The 19,324-nt window shown below is 48.6% G+C and overlaps 2 protein-coding genes across 4 annotated transcripts in view; both read right to left on the bottom strand.

The window, feature by feature from the left end:
- The window catches only part of LOC134983156 (gastrula zinc finger protein XlCGF26.1-like), a 319,758-nt gene that overhangs the window by 144,258 nt on the left and 156,176 nt on the right, over positions 1-19,324 (bottom strand). The gene's annotated exons all lie outside the window — the stretch shown is intronic.
- Positions 1-19,324, bottom strand: part of LOC134983154 (oocyte zinc finger protein XlCOF6-like) — a 69,766-nt gene that overhangs the window by 20,905 nt on the left and 29,537 nt on the right. For all 3 annotated transcript variants that reach the window (XM_063948901.1, XM_063948899.1, XM_063948900.1), the window contains 2 exons: positions 4,989-5,077; positions 4,245-4,599 (listed from right to left, as the gene is read on the bottom strand). In XM_063948901.1, coding sequence (XP_063804971.1) covers positions 4,245-4,599; positions 4,989-5,077 — 444 coding nt within the window. The remainder of the gene's footprint in view (positions 1-4,244; positions 4,600-4,988; positions 5,078-19,324) is intronic.

Below are 19,324 nucleotides of genomic sequence, written 5' to 3'. Positions count from 1 at the left end.
AACTATAAGTGCCATGGAGTGATGAAATAGTGTTAAATTTCCTGTTTGTTTCCGGTTTGTTAAATGGTACAAACAGGAAACGCACTCTCATACAACTGAGACGGGAACCAGTGACCAAAGAGAAGTAACCCATAGAAGCTAGGTGCGTCAGGGTGGGCGCCCTGTGGAACCTATGGACCTCTAAGAAAAAGAGTTAATAAATGTAGGTTTTACCATAACTCTTATTTTCTGCTTCAGGGTCCATAGGAATTCAAAGGGATTACACTGGGGATGTCCTAAAGCAGTTGATTTAGGGTTGGAACGCTCCTAAAATGAGAGAATTCTGCGTCCAAAAGAAGCATCTTGAGAGGCAAACGCATCAAATGCATAGAACCTATGAAATGAGTAGACAGAGGACCACGTGGCTGCCTTGTATACAGGGCCGGCTCTGGGGTGCTGTGCGCCCCGGGCGGCAATAGGGGGCATGGCTTTGTACAGGGGGCGTGGTCATTTACGCCCCCTGTACAGACTACTGTAGCGCTCTGAAATGTGCGGTGCGCGATGACGTCATCGCGCACCGCACAGCAAAGGTCCTCTCCACGAAGGGAAACTAGACGCGTAGCGTCTAGTTCCCTTCATCGAGAGGACCTTTGCTGTGTGGTGCGCGCTGACGTCATCGCGCACCGCACAGTAAAGGACCTCTCCACGAAGGGAAACTAGACGCGTAGCGTCAAGTTTCCCTTCACAGCGGCCAGCAGCAGCGGGGGGCAACGGCCAGCGGGGGGCACAGCAGCAGCGGATCTTGCCCTGGTGCGGCGCCCTGCGCCCTCCGGATGGCGCCCTGCGCCCCGGGCAAAAGTCCTGCTTGCCCGTGGCAAGATCCGCTACTGCTTGTATAGTTGTTCAGCAGATGAACCACAACGGGCTGCCCACAAACGTCCCACAGAGCGAGTAGAATGAGCAGAGATCGTATACGGCACAGGAAGGTCAACTTGCATGTAAGTCTGTGAGATAGTCATGCAAAGCCATCTGGCTAGAGTCTGTCTGTTAGCTGGTCAGCCCCGTTTATGGAATTCATATAGGACAAAGAGGGAATCCGTTTTCCTGATGGAACTAGTATGGGCCATGTAGGATCAAATCCAAGGAGTCCTCACAGACTAAAAGGTTAGGTGATTGGAAGGCCGGAACTACAATTTCTTCATCAAGATGGAAGCAAGCTACCACCTTGGGGAGATAACCCTGCCTAGTCCAAAAGGACTGCTATGTCATGATGAAAGATCAAAAATGGGGAGCGACAGAAAAGCGCTCCCAAATCGAATTTCCTATTGGCTATAGCCTCAGCACAAAGTGTAAGTGTCTTTGCCGTTAACCATTTGAGGTCAACAGAATCTAGTGGTTCAAGCGGTGACATCTGTAATGCAGGGAGAACTAGACAAATCCCATGGAGCCACTGGAGAGACAAGGGAGGCTGAATACGCAGTACCCCATGAAAGAAGGTACGCATATCAGGCAATAGAGTAATTCGTCACTGGAACCAGACTGACAGAGCAGAGACCTGCACCTTGAGAGAAGCAAGGCATCCAAGATCTAATTCAGCTGGAACTCCGAAAAACCAGAGGATCAAGACTGGAGGCAGGACTGCTTTCAAGCGCGTGTTCCGCAAGTGGGAGCCCGTCTTACCTGTCCCCCCATGTCGCAGCCCGGGGCATCAACGTGGAACCCTGCTAGCTAGGTGTCCCGGCACCCTGCCTAAAGTACCTCACTGTGTCTGGAGTTGGGCACCAGCAGGGGGATGGAGCAGCACCGCTGGCGTCCAGAAGACTACCTAGTGCTGCTTGGTCAGTAGAAAATAAAATATTAAATCAAAGAAAGCAAGCAGCCCACTATTACACAGGTGAACCAGCTCCTGCTGGTTCACCCCAGCGTAATCCCTGTGGATTCCTATGGACCCTGAATCAGAAATGTATTGGGGTTTCTGGGCGGTGACAGGGAGGTGTGCAAGCGGATGCACGGAGATGGTCCATCTTATAGGCGTGTTACTGAAGTAGTAGCAAACTCAGGCACATCATTATTTACAGTAGTGGCCATACTTGCCCATTCAGACGTGCGGCTGTACACCAGGCAAGGACTTGTAGCAGCATTGGCATATAGTCACAGAAGCAATACCGGCAAAAGATGGACACACGGGCACTGCAGTGTCCGATTCAGAAACGTGAACTAGCACGAGGTCCCACAAAGGACCTAAAACAGGTGTGCAAGGCTGAGGCTATGGTTCATCCTGAGGCATCTCCAGGATACTGGGAACCATGGAGGCAGTGATCAAAATTATTATTACCACCTCTACTTTCTTTTTATCTTTCTTAGAGATAAGAGAGGAAGTGGAAAAGAAACTGGTTGATATATTCATGAGACCGTTACTACAGCCACTCCCAATCATTTACATCTCCACCTACCTGCCCCACATCATTTACACCTCTAACTACCTGTCTCACATCACTTACACCTCCACCTACCTGTCCCACATCATTTACACCACCACCTACCTGTCCCACATCATTTACACCTCCAATAACCTGTACATCATTTACACCTCCAACTACCTGTCACACATCACTTACACCTCCACCTACCTGCCCCACATCATTTACACCTCCACTTACCTGTCCCACATCACTTACACCTCCACTTACCTGTCCCACATCACTTACACCTCCACCTACCTGTCCCACATCATTTACACCACCACCTACCTGTACATTATTTACACCTCCAACTACCTGTCCCACATCACTTACACCACCACCTACCTGTCCCACATCATTTACACCTCCAATAACCTGTACATCATTTACACCTCCACCTACCTGTCCCACATCACTTACACCTCCAACTACCTGTACCACATCATTTACACCTCCACCTACCTGTCCCACATCACTTACACCTCCACCTACCTGTCCCACATCATTTACACCTCCACTTACCTGTCCCACATCACTTACACCTCCACCTACCTGTCCCCCTGTCCCACATCATTTAGCCCTCCAACTACCTGTCCCATATCATTTACCCCTCCAACTTCCTGTCCCATGTCATTTACACCTCCACCTACCTGTAGAACATCATTTACACCTCCACCTACCTGTAGAACATCATTTACACCTCCACCTACCTGTCCCACATCACTTACACCTCCACCTACCTGTACCACATCACTTACACCTCCACCTACCTGTACCACATCACTTACACCTCCACCTACCTGTACCACATAATTTATACCTCCACCTACCTGTACCACATAATTTACACCTCCACCTACCTGTACAACATCATTTACACCTCCACCTACCTGTACCACATCATTTACACCTCCACCTACCTGTACCACATCATTTACACCTCCACCTACCTGTAATACATCATTTACACCTCCACCTACCTGTACCACATCATTTACACCTCCACCTACCTGTAACCACATCATTTGCACCTCCACCTACCTGTACCACATCATTTGCACCTCCACCTACCTGTACTACATCATTTACACCTGTACCACATAATTTACACCTCCACCTACCTGTACCACATAATTTACACCTCCACCTACCTGTCCCACATCACTTACACCTCCAACTACCTGTACCACATCATTTACCCCTCCAACTACCTGTCCCATGTCATTTACACCTCCACCTACCTGTAGAACATCATTTACACCTCCACCTACCTGTCCTACATCATTTACACCTCCACCTACCTGTCCCACATCACTTACACCTACACGTACCTTTACCACATCATTTACACCTCCACCTACTTGTACCACATCATTTACACCTCCACCTACTTGTACCACATCACTTACACCTCCACCTACTTGTACCACATCACTTACACCTCCACCTACTTGTGCCACATCATTTACACCTCCAACTACCTGTCCCACGTCATTTAACCCATTATTGTTGACCTGTCTTTATTGATCAAATAATGCTATTTAAACCCCATCCAAGTGCATGATTATTCATTAGGAATGGTGCACCAGAGGTTCTGCAGAGTGTCCTGACGATCTTATATAATGATAAATATGTTCCCTGCCTTTGAACTTACTCAGGGGGTGCGCACAAATAAAACGCTAATTTCATCAAGAAAAGCAATTCGAGTTTGGAATTGGATTGTAAATGTAATTAGCAGCGAGAACAGCTCGCAGGTCCTAACTCAACCCTAATTGGATTGATCCCTTAGTGATTATTACTCACCTGTGCTGATGATATCTGTAGGGATTTCCTCCTCCTTACACTGCTGATCATCCCTCACATATGTCTCTTCTTCTCCCTCTATATCTTCTGCCTTTATATCAGTCACATACGTCTCTTCTTCTCCCTCTATATCTTCTGCCTTCATATCAGTCACATACGTCTCTTCTTCTCCCTCTATATCTTCTGCCTTTATATCAGTCACATACGTCTTTTCTTCTCCCTCTGTATCTTCTGCCTTTATATCAGTCACATACGTCTCTTCTTCTCCCTCTGTATCTTCTGCCTTCATATCAGTCACATAAGTCTCCTCTTCCTCTTTTATTTCTTCTACTTTAAAATCAGTCAAGTGTTCCCCCTATAGAGCCCATAATCATAAAAAAAAAGCACTTCAATAATGTCATGCAGCTTGCCGTGACTAGTCGCAGTGTGCGTGCGCGCCAGGCAATCCTATGGAAGCGGGTGTGTACATATATGCCCGCAAATAATCGCGTATACACTATTCGCGGCGAATGAGCCAGTTTTACTGCGTCTCGTTTGCAGGATGAGCCAGGACACGTGTGTAAGGTGCACACGCCTTCTCTACACATCACATAGTGAAAGGTCACTGTGGTATTTGGGGACACGATAAATTCCTGATCCTTCTGTGTGTGATACTGTGATTTACACTGTATGTACTGTATAAAATCCATGAAGCTTCTCTATATATCATATAGCGCATATGATTGGATTATCAGTTCCACCTACCTGTGGGACACTGTGACTCTCCGCTGTATGATCCTGGGAATAAATAGGACGGGGACATCTCTCTGGGGTATTCCTGTCACTGGCTCCATCTGTAGGAGACACACAGTGACTGAGTACATTGTATATATTTGGATTATCAAATGACGTGTGTACATTTATTTTTATTTTTTTAATCATCAAATTATGTAAGAGCTACATAAACCCGACTACGTATGATTTATATTAACAAAAGTGCAGATTTAGTAATAAAATCATACTGAAAAAGGGTTACATAGAAAATTATAATTTTTAATAATCAGCATTTTTGTCTTGCGGGGATAAGAGATTAGTGCAGTGACAGAGGAGAGTGCAGGATAAGAGATTAGCGCAGTGACAGAGGAGGGTGTGGGATAAGAGATTAGCGCAGTGACAGAGGAGGGTGCGGGATAAGAGATTAGCGCAGTGACAGAGGAGGGTGCGGGATAAGAGATTAGCGCAGTGACAGAGGAGGGTGCGGGATAAGAGATTAGCGCAGTGACAGAGGAGGGTGCGGGATAAGAGATTAGCGCAGTGACAGAGGAGGGTGCGGGATAAGAGATTAGCGCAGTGAGAGAAGATGGTGCGGGATAAGAGATTAGCGCAGTGACAGAGGAGGGTGCGGGATAAGAGATTAGCACAGTGACAGAGGAGGGTGCGGGATAAGAGATTAGCGCAGTGACAGAGGAGGGTGCGGGATAAGAGATTAGTGCAGTGACAGAGGAGGGTGCGGGATAAGAAATTAGTGCAGTGACAGAGGAGGGTGCGGGATAAGAGATTAGCGCAGTGACAGAGGAGGGTGTGGGATAAGAGATTAGCGCAGTGACAGAGGAGGGTGCGGGATAAGAGATTAGCGCAGTGACAGAGGAGGGTGCGGGATAAGAGATTAGTGCAGTGACAGAGGAGGGTGCGGGATAAGAGATTAGTGCAGTGACAGAGGAGGGTGCGGGATAAGAGATTAGTGCAGTGACAGAGGAGGGTGCGGGATAAGAGATTAGCGCAGTGACAGAGGAGGGTGCAGGATAAGAGATTAGCGCAGTGACAGAGGAGGGTGCGGGATAAGAGATTAGCGCAGTGACAGAGGAGAGTGCAGGATAAGAGATTAGTGCAGTGACAGAGAAAGGTGCGGGATAAGAGATTAGTGCAGTGATAGAGGAGGGTGCAGGATAAGAGATTAGCGCAGTGACAGAGGAGGGTGCGGGATAAGAGATTAGCGCAGTGACAGAGGAGGGTGCGGGGATAAGAGATTAGCGCAGTGACAGAGGAGGGTGCGGGATAAGAGATTAGTGCAGTGACAGAGGAGGGTGCGGGATAAGAGATTAGTGCAGTGACAGAGGAGGGTGCGGGATAAGAGATTAGCACAGTGACAGAGGAGGGTGCGGGGATAAGAGATTAGCGCAGTGACAGAGGAGGGTGCGGGATAAGATATTAGTGCAGTGACAGAGGAGGGTGCGGGATAAGAGATTAGTGCAGTGACAGAGGAGGGTGCGGGATAAGAGATTAGTGCAGTGATAGAGGAGGGTGCAGGATAATAAGATTTTACTTACCGATAAATCTATTTCTCGGAGTCCGTAGTGGATGCTGGGGTTCCTGAAAGGACCATGGGGAATAGCGGCTCCGCAGGAGACAGGGCACAAAAAGTAAAGCTTTTCCAGATCAGGTGGTGTGCACTGGCTCCTCCCCCTATGACCCTCCTCCAGACTCCAGTTAGGTACTGTGCCCGGACGAGCGTACACAATAAGGGAGGATTTTGAATCCCGGGTAAGACTCATACCAGCCACACCAATCACACCGTACAACTTGTGATCTAAACCCAGTTAACAGTATGATAACAGCGGAGCCTCTGAAAGATGGCTTCCTTCAACAATAACCCGAATTAGTTAACAATAACTATGTACAATTATTGCAGATAATCCGCACTTGGGATGGGCGCCCAGCATCCACTACGGACTCCGAGAAATAGATTTATCGGTAAGTAAAATCTTATTTTCTCTATCGTCCTAGTGGATGCTGGGGTTCCTGAAAGGACCATGGGGATTATACCAAAGCTCCCAAACGGGCGGGAGAGTGCGGATGACTCTGCAGCACCGAATGAGAGAACTCCAGGTCCTCCTTAGCCAGAGTATCAAATTTGTAAAATTTTACAAACGTGTTCTCCCCTGACCACGTAGCTGCTCGGCAAAGTTGTAATGCCGAGACCCCTCGGGCAGCCGCCCAAGATGAGCCCACCTTCCTTGTGGAGTGGGCCTTTACAGATTTAGGCTGTGGCAGGCCTGCCACAGAATGTGCAAGTTGGATTGTGCTACAGATCCAACGAGCAATCGTCTGCTTAGACGCAGGAGCACCCATCTTGTTGGGTGCATACAATATAAACAACGAGTCAGATTTTCTGACTCCAGCTGTCCTTGCAATATATATTTTTAATGCTCTGACAACGTCCAGTAACTTGGAGTCCTCCAAGTCACTTGTAGCCGCAGGCACTACAATAGGCTGGTTCAGATGAAATGCTGACACCACCTTAGGGAGAAAATGCGGACGAGTCCGCAGTTCTGCCCTGTCCGAATGGAAAATCAGATATGGGCTTTTGTAAGATAAAGCTGCCAGTTCTGACACTCTCCTGGCCGAAGCCAGGGCTAGAAGCATGGTCACTTTCCATGTGAGATATTTCAAATCCACCTTCTTTAGTGGTTCAAACCAATGAGATTTTAGAAAGTCCAAAACCACATTGAGATCCCACGGTGCCACTGGAGGCACCACAGGAGGCTGTATATGTAGCACTCCCTTAACAAAGGTCTGGACTTCAGGGACTGAAGCCAATTCTTTTTGAAAGAAAATCGACAGGGCCGAAATTTGAACCTTAATAGATCCCAATTTGAGACCCATAGACAATCCTGATTGCAGGAAATGTAGGAATCGACCCAGTTGAAATTCCTCCGTCGGAGCACTCCGATCTTCGCACCACGCAACATATTTTCGCCAAATTCGGTGATAATGTTGCACGGTTACTTCCTTCCTTGCTTTAATCAAAGTAGGAATGACTTCTTCCGGCATGCCTTTTTCCTTTAGGATCCGGCGTTCAACCGCCATGCCGTCAAACGCAGCCGCGGTAAGTCTTGAAACAGACAGGGACCCTGCTGAAGCAAGTCCCTCCTTAGAGGTAGAGGCCACGGATCTTCCGTGATCATCTCTTGAAGTTCCGGGTACCAAGTCCTTCTTGGCCAATCCGGAACCACTAGTATCGTCCTTACGCCTCTTTGCCGTATAATTCTCAATACTTTTGGTATGAGAGGCAGAGGAGGAAACACATACACCGACTGGTACACCCAAGGCGTTACCAGCGCGTCCACAGCTATTGCCTGCGGATCTCTTGACCTGGCGCAATACCTGTCCAGTTTTTTGTTGAGGCGAGACGCCATCATGTCCACCATTGGTCTTTCCCAACGGGTTACCAGCAAGTGGAAGACTTCTGGATGAAGTCCCCATTCTCCCGGGTGAAGATCGTGTCTGCTGAGGAAGTCTGCTTCCCAGTTGTCCACTCCCGGGATGAACACTGCTGACAGTGCTATCACATGATTCTCTGCCCAGCGAAGAATCCTTGCAGCTTCTGCCATTGCACTCCTGCTTCTTGTGCCGCCCTGTCTGTTCACATGGGCGACTGCCGTGATGTTGTCCCACTGGATCAACACCGGTTTTCCCTGAAGCAGAGGTTCTGCCTGGCTTAGAGCATTGTATATTGCTCTTAGTTCCAGAATGTTTATGTGAAGAGACGTTTCCAGGCTCGTCCATACTCCCTGGAAGTTTCTTCCTTGTGTGACTGCTCCCCAGCCTCTCAGGCTGGCGTCCGTGGTCACCAGGATCCAATCCTGTATGCCGAATCTGCGGCCCTCCAATAGATGAGCACTCTGCAACCACCACAGAAGAGACACCCTTGTCCTTGGAGACAGGGTTATCCGCAGGTGCATCTGAAGATGCGACCCTGACCATTTGTCCAACAGATCCCTTTGGAAAATTCTTGCGTGGAATCTGCCGAATGGAATTGCTTCGTAAGAAGCCACCATTTTTCCCAGGACTCTTGTGCATTGATGTACAGACACCTTTCCTGGTTTTAGGAGGTTCCTGACAAGCTCGGATAACTCCTTGGCTTTTTCCTCTGGGAGAAAAACCTTTTTCTGAACCGTGTCCAGAATCATCCCTAGGAACAGCAGACGAGTTGTCGGCATTAACTGGGATTTTGGAATATTCAGAATCCACCCGTGCTGTTTTAGCACTTCTTGCGACAGTGCTAATCCCATCTCTAGTTGTTCTCTGGACCTTGCCCTTATTAGGAGATCGTCCAAGTATGGGATAATTAATATGCCTTTTCTTCGAAGAAGAATCATCATCTCGGCCATTACCTTTGTAAAGACCCGAGGTGCCGTGGACAATCCGAACGGCAGCGTCTGAAACTGATAGTGACAGTTTTGTACAACGAACCTGAGGTACCCCTGGTGTGAGGGGTAAATTGGAACGTGGAGATACGCATCCTTGATGTCCAAGGATACCATAAAGTCCCCCTCTTCCAGGTTCGCTATCACTGCTCTGAGTGACTCCATCTTGAACTTGAACTTCTTTATGTACAGGTTCAAGGACTTCAGATTTAGAATAGGCCTTACCGAGCCATCCGGCTTCGGTACCACAAAAAGAGTGGAATAATACCCCTTCCCTTGTTGTAGAAGAGGTACCTTGACTATCACCTGCTGAGAGTACAGCTTGTGAATGGCTTCCAAAACCGTCTCCCTTTCGGAGGGGGACGTTGGTAAAGCAGACTTCAGGAAACGGCGAGGTGGATCTGTCTCTAATTCCAACCTGTACCCCTGAGATATTATCTGCAGGATCCAGGGATCTACCTGCGAGTGAGCCCACTGCGCGCTGTAATTTTTGAGACGACCACCCACCGTCCCCGAGTCCGCTTGAGAAGCCCCAGCGTCATGCTGAGGCTTTTGTAGAAGCCGGGGAAGGCTTCTGTTCCTGGGAAGGAGCTGCCTGTTGCTGTCTCTTCCCTCGACCTCTGCCTCGTGGCAGATATGAATAGCCCTTTGCTCTCTTATTTTTAAAGGAACGAAAGGGCTGCGGTTGAAAAGTCGGTGCCTTTTTCTGTTGGGGAGTGACTTGAGGTAGAAAGGTGGATTTCCCGGCTGTAGCCGTGGCCACCAAATCTGATAGACCGACTCCAAATAACTCCTCCCCTTTATACGGCAAAACTTCCATATGTCGTTTTGAATCCGCATCGCCTGTCCACTGTCGCGTCCATAAAGCTCTTCTGGCCGAAATGGACATAGCACTTACCCGTGATGCCAGTGTGCAGATATCCCTCTGTGCATCACGCATATCAAGAAATGCATCCTTTATTTGTTCTAACGACAGTAAAATATTGTCCCTGTCCAGGGTATCAATATTTTCAATCAGGGACTCTGACCAAACTACCCCAGCACTGCCCATCCAGGCAGTCGCTATAGCTGGTCGTAGTATAACACCTGCATGTGTGTATATACTTTTTTGGATATTTTCCATCCTCCTATCTGATGGATCTTTAAGTGCGGCCGTCTCAGGAGAGGGTAACGCCACTTGTTTAGATAAGCGTGTTAGCGCCTTGTCCACCCTAGGAGGTGTTTCCCAGCGCTCCCTAACCTCTGGCGGGAAAGGGTATAATGCCAATAATTTCTTTGAAATTATCAGCTTTTTATCAGGGGCAACCCACGCTTCATTACACACGTCATTTAATTCTTCTGACTCAGGAAAAACTATAGGTAGTTTTTTCACACCCCACATAATACCCTGTTTAGTGGTACCTGTAGTATCAGCTAAATGTAACGCCTCCTTCATTGCCAAAATCATATAACGTGTGGCCCTACTGGAAAATACGGTTGATTCGTCACCGTCACCACTGGAGTCAGTGCCTGCGTCTGGGTCTGTGTCGACCGACTGAGGCAAAGGGCGTTTCACAGCCCCTGACGGTGTTTGAGTCGCCTGGACAGGCACTAATTGATTGTCCGGCCGTCTCATGTCGTCAAACGACTGCTTTAGCGTGTTGACACTATCCCGTAGTTCCATAAATAAAGGCATCCATTCTGGTGTCGACTCCCTAGGGGGTGACATCCTCATATTTGGCAATTGCTCCGCCTCCACACCAATATCGTCCTCATACATGTCGACACACACGTACCGACACACAGCAGACACACAGGGAATGCTCCTAACGAAGACAGGACCCACTAGCCCTTTGGGGAGACAGAGGGAGAGTTTGCCAGCACACACCAAAAGCGCTATATATAACAGGGATAGCCTTATAATAAGTGCTCCCTTATAGCTGCTTTATATATATCAAAATATCGCCATAAATTTGCCCCCCCTCTCTGTTTTACCCTGTTTCTGTAGTGCAGTGCAGGGGAGAGACCTGGGAGCCGTCCTGACCAGCGGAGCTGTGAGAGGAAATGGCGCCGTGTGCTGAGGAGATAGGCCCCGCCCCTTTTCCGGCGGGCTCGTCTCCCGCTATTTAGTGAATCCAGGCAGGGGTTAAATATCTCCATATAGCCTCTGGGGGCTATATGTGAGGTATTTTTAGCCTTTATATAGGTTACATTTGCCTCCCAGGGCGCCCCCCCCCCAGCGCCCTGCACCCTCAGTGACTGCGTGTGAAGTGTGCTGAGAGGAAAATGGCGCACAGCTGCAGTGCTGTGCGCTACCTTTAGAAGACTGCAGGAGTCTTCAGCCGCCGATTCTGGACCTCTTCTGACTTCAGCATCTGCAAGGGGGCCGGCGGCGCGGCTCCGGTGACCATCCAGGCTGTACCTGTGATCGTCCCTCTGGAGCTGATGTCCAGTAGCCAAGAAGCCAATCCATCCTGCACGCAGGTGAGTTCACTTCTTCTCCCCTCAGTCCCTCGTTGCAGTGATCCTGTTGCCAGCAGGACTCACTGTAAAATAAAAAACCTAAGCTAAACTTTTTCTAAGCAGCTCTTTAGGAGAGCCACCTAGATTGCACCCTTCTCGGCCGGGCACAAAAATCTAACTGGAGTCTGGAGGAGGGTCATAGGGGGAGGAGCCAGTGCACACCACCTGATCTGGAAAAGCTTTACTTTTTGTGCCCTGTCTCCTGCGGAGCCGCTATTCCCCATGGTCCTTTCAGGAACCCCAGCATCCACTAGGACGATAGAGAAAAGAGATTAGCACAGTGACAGAGGAGGGTGCGGGATAAGAGATTAGCGCAGTGACAGAGGAGGGCGCGGGATAAGAGATTAGTGCAGTGACAGAGGAGGGTGCGGGATAAGAGATTAGTGCAGTGACAGAGGAGGGTGCGGGATAAGATATTAGTGCAGTGACAGAGGAGGGTGCGGGATAAGAGATTAGTGCAGTGACAGAGGAGGGTGCGGGATAAGAGATTAGTGCAGTGACAGAGGAGGGTGCGGGATAAGAGATTAGTGCAGTGACAGAGGAGGGTGCAGGATAAGAGATTAGTGCAGTGACAGAGAAAGGTGCGGGATAAGAGATTAGTGCAGTGACAGAGGAGGGTGCAGGATAAGAGATTAGTGCAGTGACAGAGGAGGGTGCGGGATAAGAGATTAGTGCAGTGACAGAGGAGGGTGCGGGATAAGAGATTAGTGCAGTGATAGAGGAGGGTGCAGGATAAGAGATTAGCGCAGTGACAGAGGAGGGTGCGGGATAAGAGATTAGCGCAGTGACAGAGGAGGGTGCGGGGATAAGAGATTAGCGCAGTGACAGAGGAGGGTGCGGGGATAAGATATTAGTGCAGTGGCAGAGGAGGGTGCGGGATAAGAGATTAGTGCAGTGGCAGAGGAGGGTGCGGGATAAGAGATTAGTGCAGTGATAGAGGAGGGTGCGGGATAAGAGATTAGTGCAGTGATAGAGGAGGGTGCGGGATAAGAGATTAGCACAGTGACAGAGGAGGGTGCGGGGATAAGAGAGTAGCGCAGTGACAGAGGAGGGTGCGGGGATAAGAGATTAGTGCAGTGACAGAGGAGGGTGCGGGATAAAATATTAGTGCAGTGACAGAGGAGGGTGCGGGATAAGAGATTAGTGCAGTGACAGAGGAGGGTGCGGGATAAGAGATTAGCGCAGTGACAGAGGAGGGTGCAGGATAAGAGATTAGTGCAGTGACAGAGGAGGGTGTGGGATAAGATATTAGTGCAGTGACAGAGGAGGGTGCGGGATAAGAGATTAGCGCAGTGACAGAGGAGGGTGCAGGATAAGAGATTAGTGCAGTGACAGAGGAGGGTGCGGGATAAGATATTAGTGCAGAGGGGGCGTGGTCTGGCTGCTGATGGAAGCAGTCACATACAGAATGAGCTCCTGAGACCCAGGGCTTCTCCCTTTCTATAAACCTGCTCTCCGGGCTCCTTTGTGCCTTAAACGGCTCCCCTGTTCCTCCTGCTCCCCCCTGCTGTGCCCCCGTTTGTGCCGCGGAGTCGGGGAGTGGTTTTAACCGCTCCTGCGGATTGCGGCCTACAGGGTTACCAAAAGCCGGGGCCTCGATTTTTTCCCCAGCCCGGCGGCAGCTCCAGCATCGTTCGGATCGTGCCGCGAACTCCTCCAGGACCCCAGACTTCTACATTGCCGCCTGCCGCGGCCGGGAGTCATTCCCCGCTACCCGCTGCCTACCTTCACCGCAGCCTGTGAGCCCCGGACATCGCGGAGCGGGACGGAGCTGTGAGGCGCCCGGCGGCCGTTTCCGCTGATCAGCTGCTCCTTTCGGTCTCTCCCCCGCTGGGCCCAGGAAGTGAACACACACCTTGGATTCCTGGTTAGTGGGGCTCCAGCGGGGAGAGAGGGGTGATCAGGGAGCTGTGTGCTGCACTGCAATTTATATAGGTGGCATAATAGTAACCTCTCTGCTACCCACACGCTGTTCCCAGCCCCAGTGCATTCCCCACCCAGACCAGTTGGCTCCCTGCTGTCACCAGAGCCTTAGCAGAATCAATACAATCAATACTGTTGCTGCTCATAACAAGTGTGTCACTGAGCCTGGGGAGTGGTGTTGCGGCCGTATACTCTCTGGCGCATGGCGTCCAAGATCCACACTCAGATCAGTAGTTTAGTCTCATAACTATGCGTCTGCCTGCCTGATGCCGCCCTAAGACCACGTGGGGGCTCTTGCACGGCGATGGTCCGCATGTTCTTATAATTGCCGAGGTTCTATGAAAGTGTAACGCTGCACTAACTAATTTGAAGACCGATCTCATGGTGAGAGGGATAAAGAAAAAAAAGGCCAAGATCAAGCCGGACGCGATCCCATCCCCTGCGAACCGACATTCGTCGGACCTACGTCAGTTCTTAACCCCTCCAACCTCAATCCCCGCAACTTCCTCTACTGTCCCGACCTCTCCGAATCTACACGGCCCGGTGGTCGACATGTCATCTCCTGAGACTCCGTTGCCTCCACAGGCCCTCTCTCTGTCTGCGGAGATAAGCGAGATATTGTCTCATGTAAAGACACTCCCCCCGAAGCATGATTTCTCAGCCTTGGAGACTCGCTTGCTTTCCACCATCACTCAGGAAGTGACAGCGCTCCGACAAGATATGTCCCAAGTTGCGACCCGTGTCGATGTCCTAGAACGCCACGAATCGTCTAACGTGGATTCTCTGACTACATTTCGGGAGGTGCTATCACATCAACGGGACGATATCTCATTTCTAAAATCACGTATTGAGGATATGGATAATCGCGGTCGGCGAAATAATATTAGAGTCAGGGGCCTACCTGAGAGCGTTCAACAGGCTGACCTGACAGCGGCCTTAACTACGATATTTGGAGAACTTATTGACCTGGATCCGAACAAGGACATCATATTTGATAGAGCTCACCGAGCCCTCCGTCCCCGCGGCTTACCATCTAACAGACCACGAGACGTGATTTGCAGGCTCCATTATTATGTCCAAAAAGAGGAAATAATGAGATCGGCCCGTCAGCTGGATAGTATTGCCTTTCAAGGGGACAAGATCCAGATATTTCCTGACCTTGCCTGGTCGACCTTACAACAACGTCGAGCCTTGAAGCCTCTTACAGACTCTCTCAGGAAACTCGAGCTGAAATATAGATGGGGCTTCCCTTTCTCCCTCCAGGTCTCTCATGGTGGCAAAGTCGCAAGTCTCTCCAGACCTTCGGACTTACAGGCCTTCTTCACGATCTTGGGAATTCCTCCGGTACCGTTACCAGATTGGGACGCCTTTCACCACCTACCGGTCCTACCTGTTGTGCTCCCTCCAGACGACGCGTGGCAGCAAGTACGTTCCCCACGGACGCGGGGACCCACTCATGGTTCACGTTCTTCAGAACCTCCCTGAATGAGACGTCTCGTCCCGAGCGGACGTGAATTTTCTTGCTACCCATGTTATGCACTGAGTTCTTTCTCTTAAATTGTGCTATGTGTTGCTCACACGTGAGATCGGTTCTTGTAACTTTATAAAAGTTTACAGTTGTTATGGTTTCATAGATAAGGGATGAGGTATCATCTATATGTTATTTAGGAAATTTTTTTTATATATATTTTTTTGTCCTTTTTCTCTCATGCTGTATTTATTGTGTGGGTGACGATACTCATATACACAATTGATCAGCCTACATGAAACAAGGTTTGATAGCTTAAAGAATATATGTACACTTTTATATAAGATTTCATATTTTTATTTTTTGTTTCATTTGTGCCTTTGTGCGCACCTCGGTAATACAATATACTTGTTTAGATTCTATCTTGTGGATGGTCGCTGTCCTGGGCCCCCCGTAGGACCCCCACTATGCTGCATCCCCTGTTTCTTTGGACTGGGAGTGGGCAGGATTCCGCTCCTGTCCTTTTTGCAGCAGTCCTTTTTGTAGTATTATTATTTCTGTTTAATGTCAAAGTACTTTACGGCGTGGTTTTCCACGCTGCATCTTTTTTTCTTCTTTTCTCTACTTTCCCTTTTTTTCTATTTCCTTCCCTTGCCGCTCTTCCTTCCCCTCCCCCAGTGTCTGACGTAGGGAAGACTATTGTAAAGCACTTAGGCCCGCCTGACAATGGGGGTGAATGATCTACATGTAACTACCCTTAACGTCAAAGGGTTAAATATTCCTGAGAAAAGGTCTAAACTTCTTAAATGGCTTAGGGATGAGAAAGTTGATGTTGCTTTTATTCAGGAAACACATTTCAAGATGGGACACGTGCCGTCCCTAAAATGTCACTATTATCCTCATGTTTTCCTGTCTAATAATTCTGCTGGTAAGACATTGGGCGTGGCTATATTACTGGCTCGCCACCTGCCTGTCCTTAATGTTTCCTCCCATAGAATAGCTGAGGGTAGGGGGTTGCTGGTGAAATGCGACATACACGGTCAGCGGTTTTCTTTCTTGAATATATACGCTCCCAACGCTAAACAACCTTCCTTTTTGTCCTCAGTTCTAGATATTGCGGAACCTCTCCTGGAGGGGGTGGTGGTGACCTAAATTGGACCCTAGATTCCAGCCAGGACAATTCTAAAAAGATCTCCTGCAGGCCGGAGAGAGAGCATAGGGGAATGAGGCGCGCCCTGCTCGACCACCAGCTGATTGACACATGGCGACTGACACATCCTACTGAGATAGATTACTCCTTTTTCTCACACCCACATCAGACATATTCCAGAATTGATTACTTGTTTCTGGGCCACCGGCACTTACACCTCCTTTCTGATGCCTCTATAGGACAGATTGTGTGGTCAGATCATGCCCCAGTTAACCTCACTTTACGCTTGCCTCCCAACGCACATCGCCAATGGTCCTGGCGTTTTAACGACACTTTTTTGCAGGACGCAGACTGTCGGTCTCGAATCGACGAAGCTTTAGATTCTTATATCTGTACCAATGACTTAGATGACATTTCTAAAGTCTCAGTTTGGGAAGCACACAAATGTGTCATTAGGGGGGTTTGTGTCCAGGTGGGATCCTTCCGCAAAAAGCAAAGGGAGAAATTTCGAGGTGACTTATTGTCTAAAATACAATCTCTCGAGCTTTTACACAAGAAATCCCAATCCCCACAGCATTATGCTGATCTCGAAGCTGCTAGGGCAGATCTGAATAAGCTACTCTCTGATAGAGTTAAGTTTTCTTATCAGAAGTGCCGTAGCAGATACTACCAATGGGGCAACAAACCTGGGAAATTACTAGCCAAAGCCCTTAGAGAGCAACGTGCTCTTACTTTTATTCACACAATTAAAAATAATCACGGACAGTCCCAACATGAGACACCTCACATCGCTAGGGCCTTTAGGGCATATTATTCCACTCTATATAACCTTTCTGGTCCGACCGGAAGACCTGACAAGTTGTCCCATCAAACAGCCATAGCTGACTATTTACGGACCTTAGACTTCCCCACGCTATCCATAAAAGAAGTGGAGGATCTAGATGCTCCTTTTTCTACTGAGGAGGTTCAGAAAGTTATTGAATCCTCTCCCAACGGCAAGAGTCCCGGCCCTGATGGCTATACCATTGCTTATTATAAAGCTTTCAAAGAGAAATTAGTCCCTCTACTCACGAGAGCCTTCAATACTATATCAGAACAATCGCCTTTCTCCCCACAATCTCTCGAAGCCCATATTGCAGTTCTACCCAAGGAGGGTAAAGACCCTAGTCTTTGCTCCAGTTATCGGCCAATTTCACTATTAAATATAGACATAAAACTTTTTGCCAAACTGATTGCAAACCGCCTTAAATTATTATTACCTGGTCTGATACATGGAGATCAAGCTGGATTTGTTTTAGGCCGAGAGGCTAGAGATAACACCTCTAAAGTGCTCAACATGATTCACTATGCAGGCCAGCTTTCATCCCCATCAGTCATATTGTCGACCGATGCTGAAAAAGCATTTGACAGAGTGGACTGGGACTTTCTGGCTGGTATACTGAAGCATCTTGGGCTCGGTAACGCCTGTCTTCACAGAATCCTATCTCTTTATACTTCCCCGTCTGCCAAAATTAGGATTAATGGCTCCCTTTCCGATTCCTTTCCTATTTCCAATGGCACGCGACAGGGCTGCCCACTATCTCCATTGCTCTTTGTTCTTTGCATGGAAACATTAGCTCGAAGCATTAGGGCTAACCCGAATATCTCGGGCTTGCTGGTGAAGGGGACTGAATACAAACTGGCTTTATACGCCGATGACTTACTTGCTATAATCTCAAAACCGGTCACTTCTTTGCCGAACTTGATGGTAGAATTTGAGAAGTTTGGAGCCCTCTCTAACTTCAAAATAAATTATTCCAAATCTATTGCCATGAATTTAACTACTCCCCCTGATATAGTAGAGGGTCTGAAACATGCCTTCCCCTTTACCTGGCACGACCACAAATTAAAATACTTGGGGGTGTTACTGACCAACGATTTATCTAAATTGTTCTCCCTAAATTTTAACCCCTTACTGGCCAGGCTGTGCCTAGACTTCCAGAAATGGAAGAAACTAAGACTGTCTTGGTTCGGCAGGATTAACGTTGTCAAAATGAACGCCCTCCCTAGGATATTATTCTTTCTCCAGACCCTTCCGATACACATCCCCCTACTTTGGCTCCGAGACGTCCAGAATCTTATTCGCGCGTTTGTTTGGGGACGTAAGACACCTAGGTTTAAACACGACATTTTATTTAGGCGAAAACATCAAGGGGGGCAACAACTCCCACATATTTCTAACTACTACCACGCAGTACATTTGAATAGGATTCTGGAATGGACGCGTGCTAAAGACCGAAAACAATGGGTCCTGCTAGAGGAGGGCTGTCTTCCACATTATATTGAAATAGCACCTTGGCTTCCTACCCTTCCGAAGGTTACACACCCCACGGTCTCCCCCACGCTTAAATTATGGGCCACGCTGAGATCCCAGAACCATATATCCTCCAAATGGTCCCCCCTAACCTCCCTTCTCCATAACTCCGAATTTGCTCCAGGTCTTCACGGGACAGCTTTTGCTCCATGGGCGGAAGCCGGGATTTTTAGAGTCGGTCAGCTGGTGAGCTCGGGTAGGGTGCGCTCCTTTTCAGATGTTCAGTCTTCTTGGAACCTTCATAGTGCTGAGTTTTAGAGGTTCCGGCAGGTTCATCATTTCATATCATCTTCTAAGAACCTCCCTGACATAACTAGGGATCTCACTGGGTTTGAAAGACTATGCACTTCTCCTAGTTCTCCCACACATACTATCTCGCAAATCTATGCGCTTATCATGGAAAACTTTTTCCCGCAACCTCCTACCTTCATAGCTTCCTGGGAGAGAGAATTGGCAGGGCTACCCACGCAGATTAACTGGGATTCCGTATTCAACAAC

Source organism: Pseudophryne corroboree (assembly GCF_028390025.1).
Source record: "Pseudophryne corroboree isolate aPseCor3 chromosome 3 unlocalized genomic scaffold, aPseCor3.hap2 SUPER_3_unloc_1, whole genome shotgun sequence".
NCBI classification, from domain to species: domain Eukaryota; kingdom Metazoa; phylum Chordata; class Amphibia; order Anura; family Myobatrachidae; genus Pseudophryne; species Pseudophryne corroboree.
This window is presented reverse-complemented; position numbering and strand designations above follow the sequence as displayed.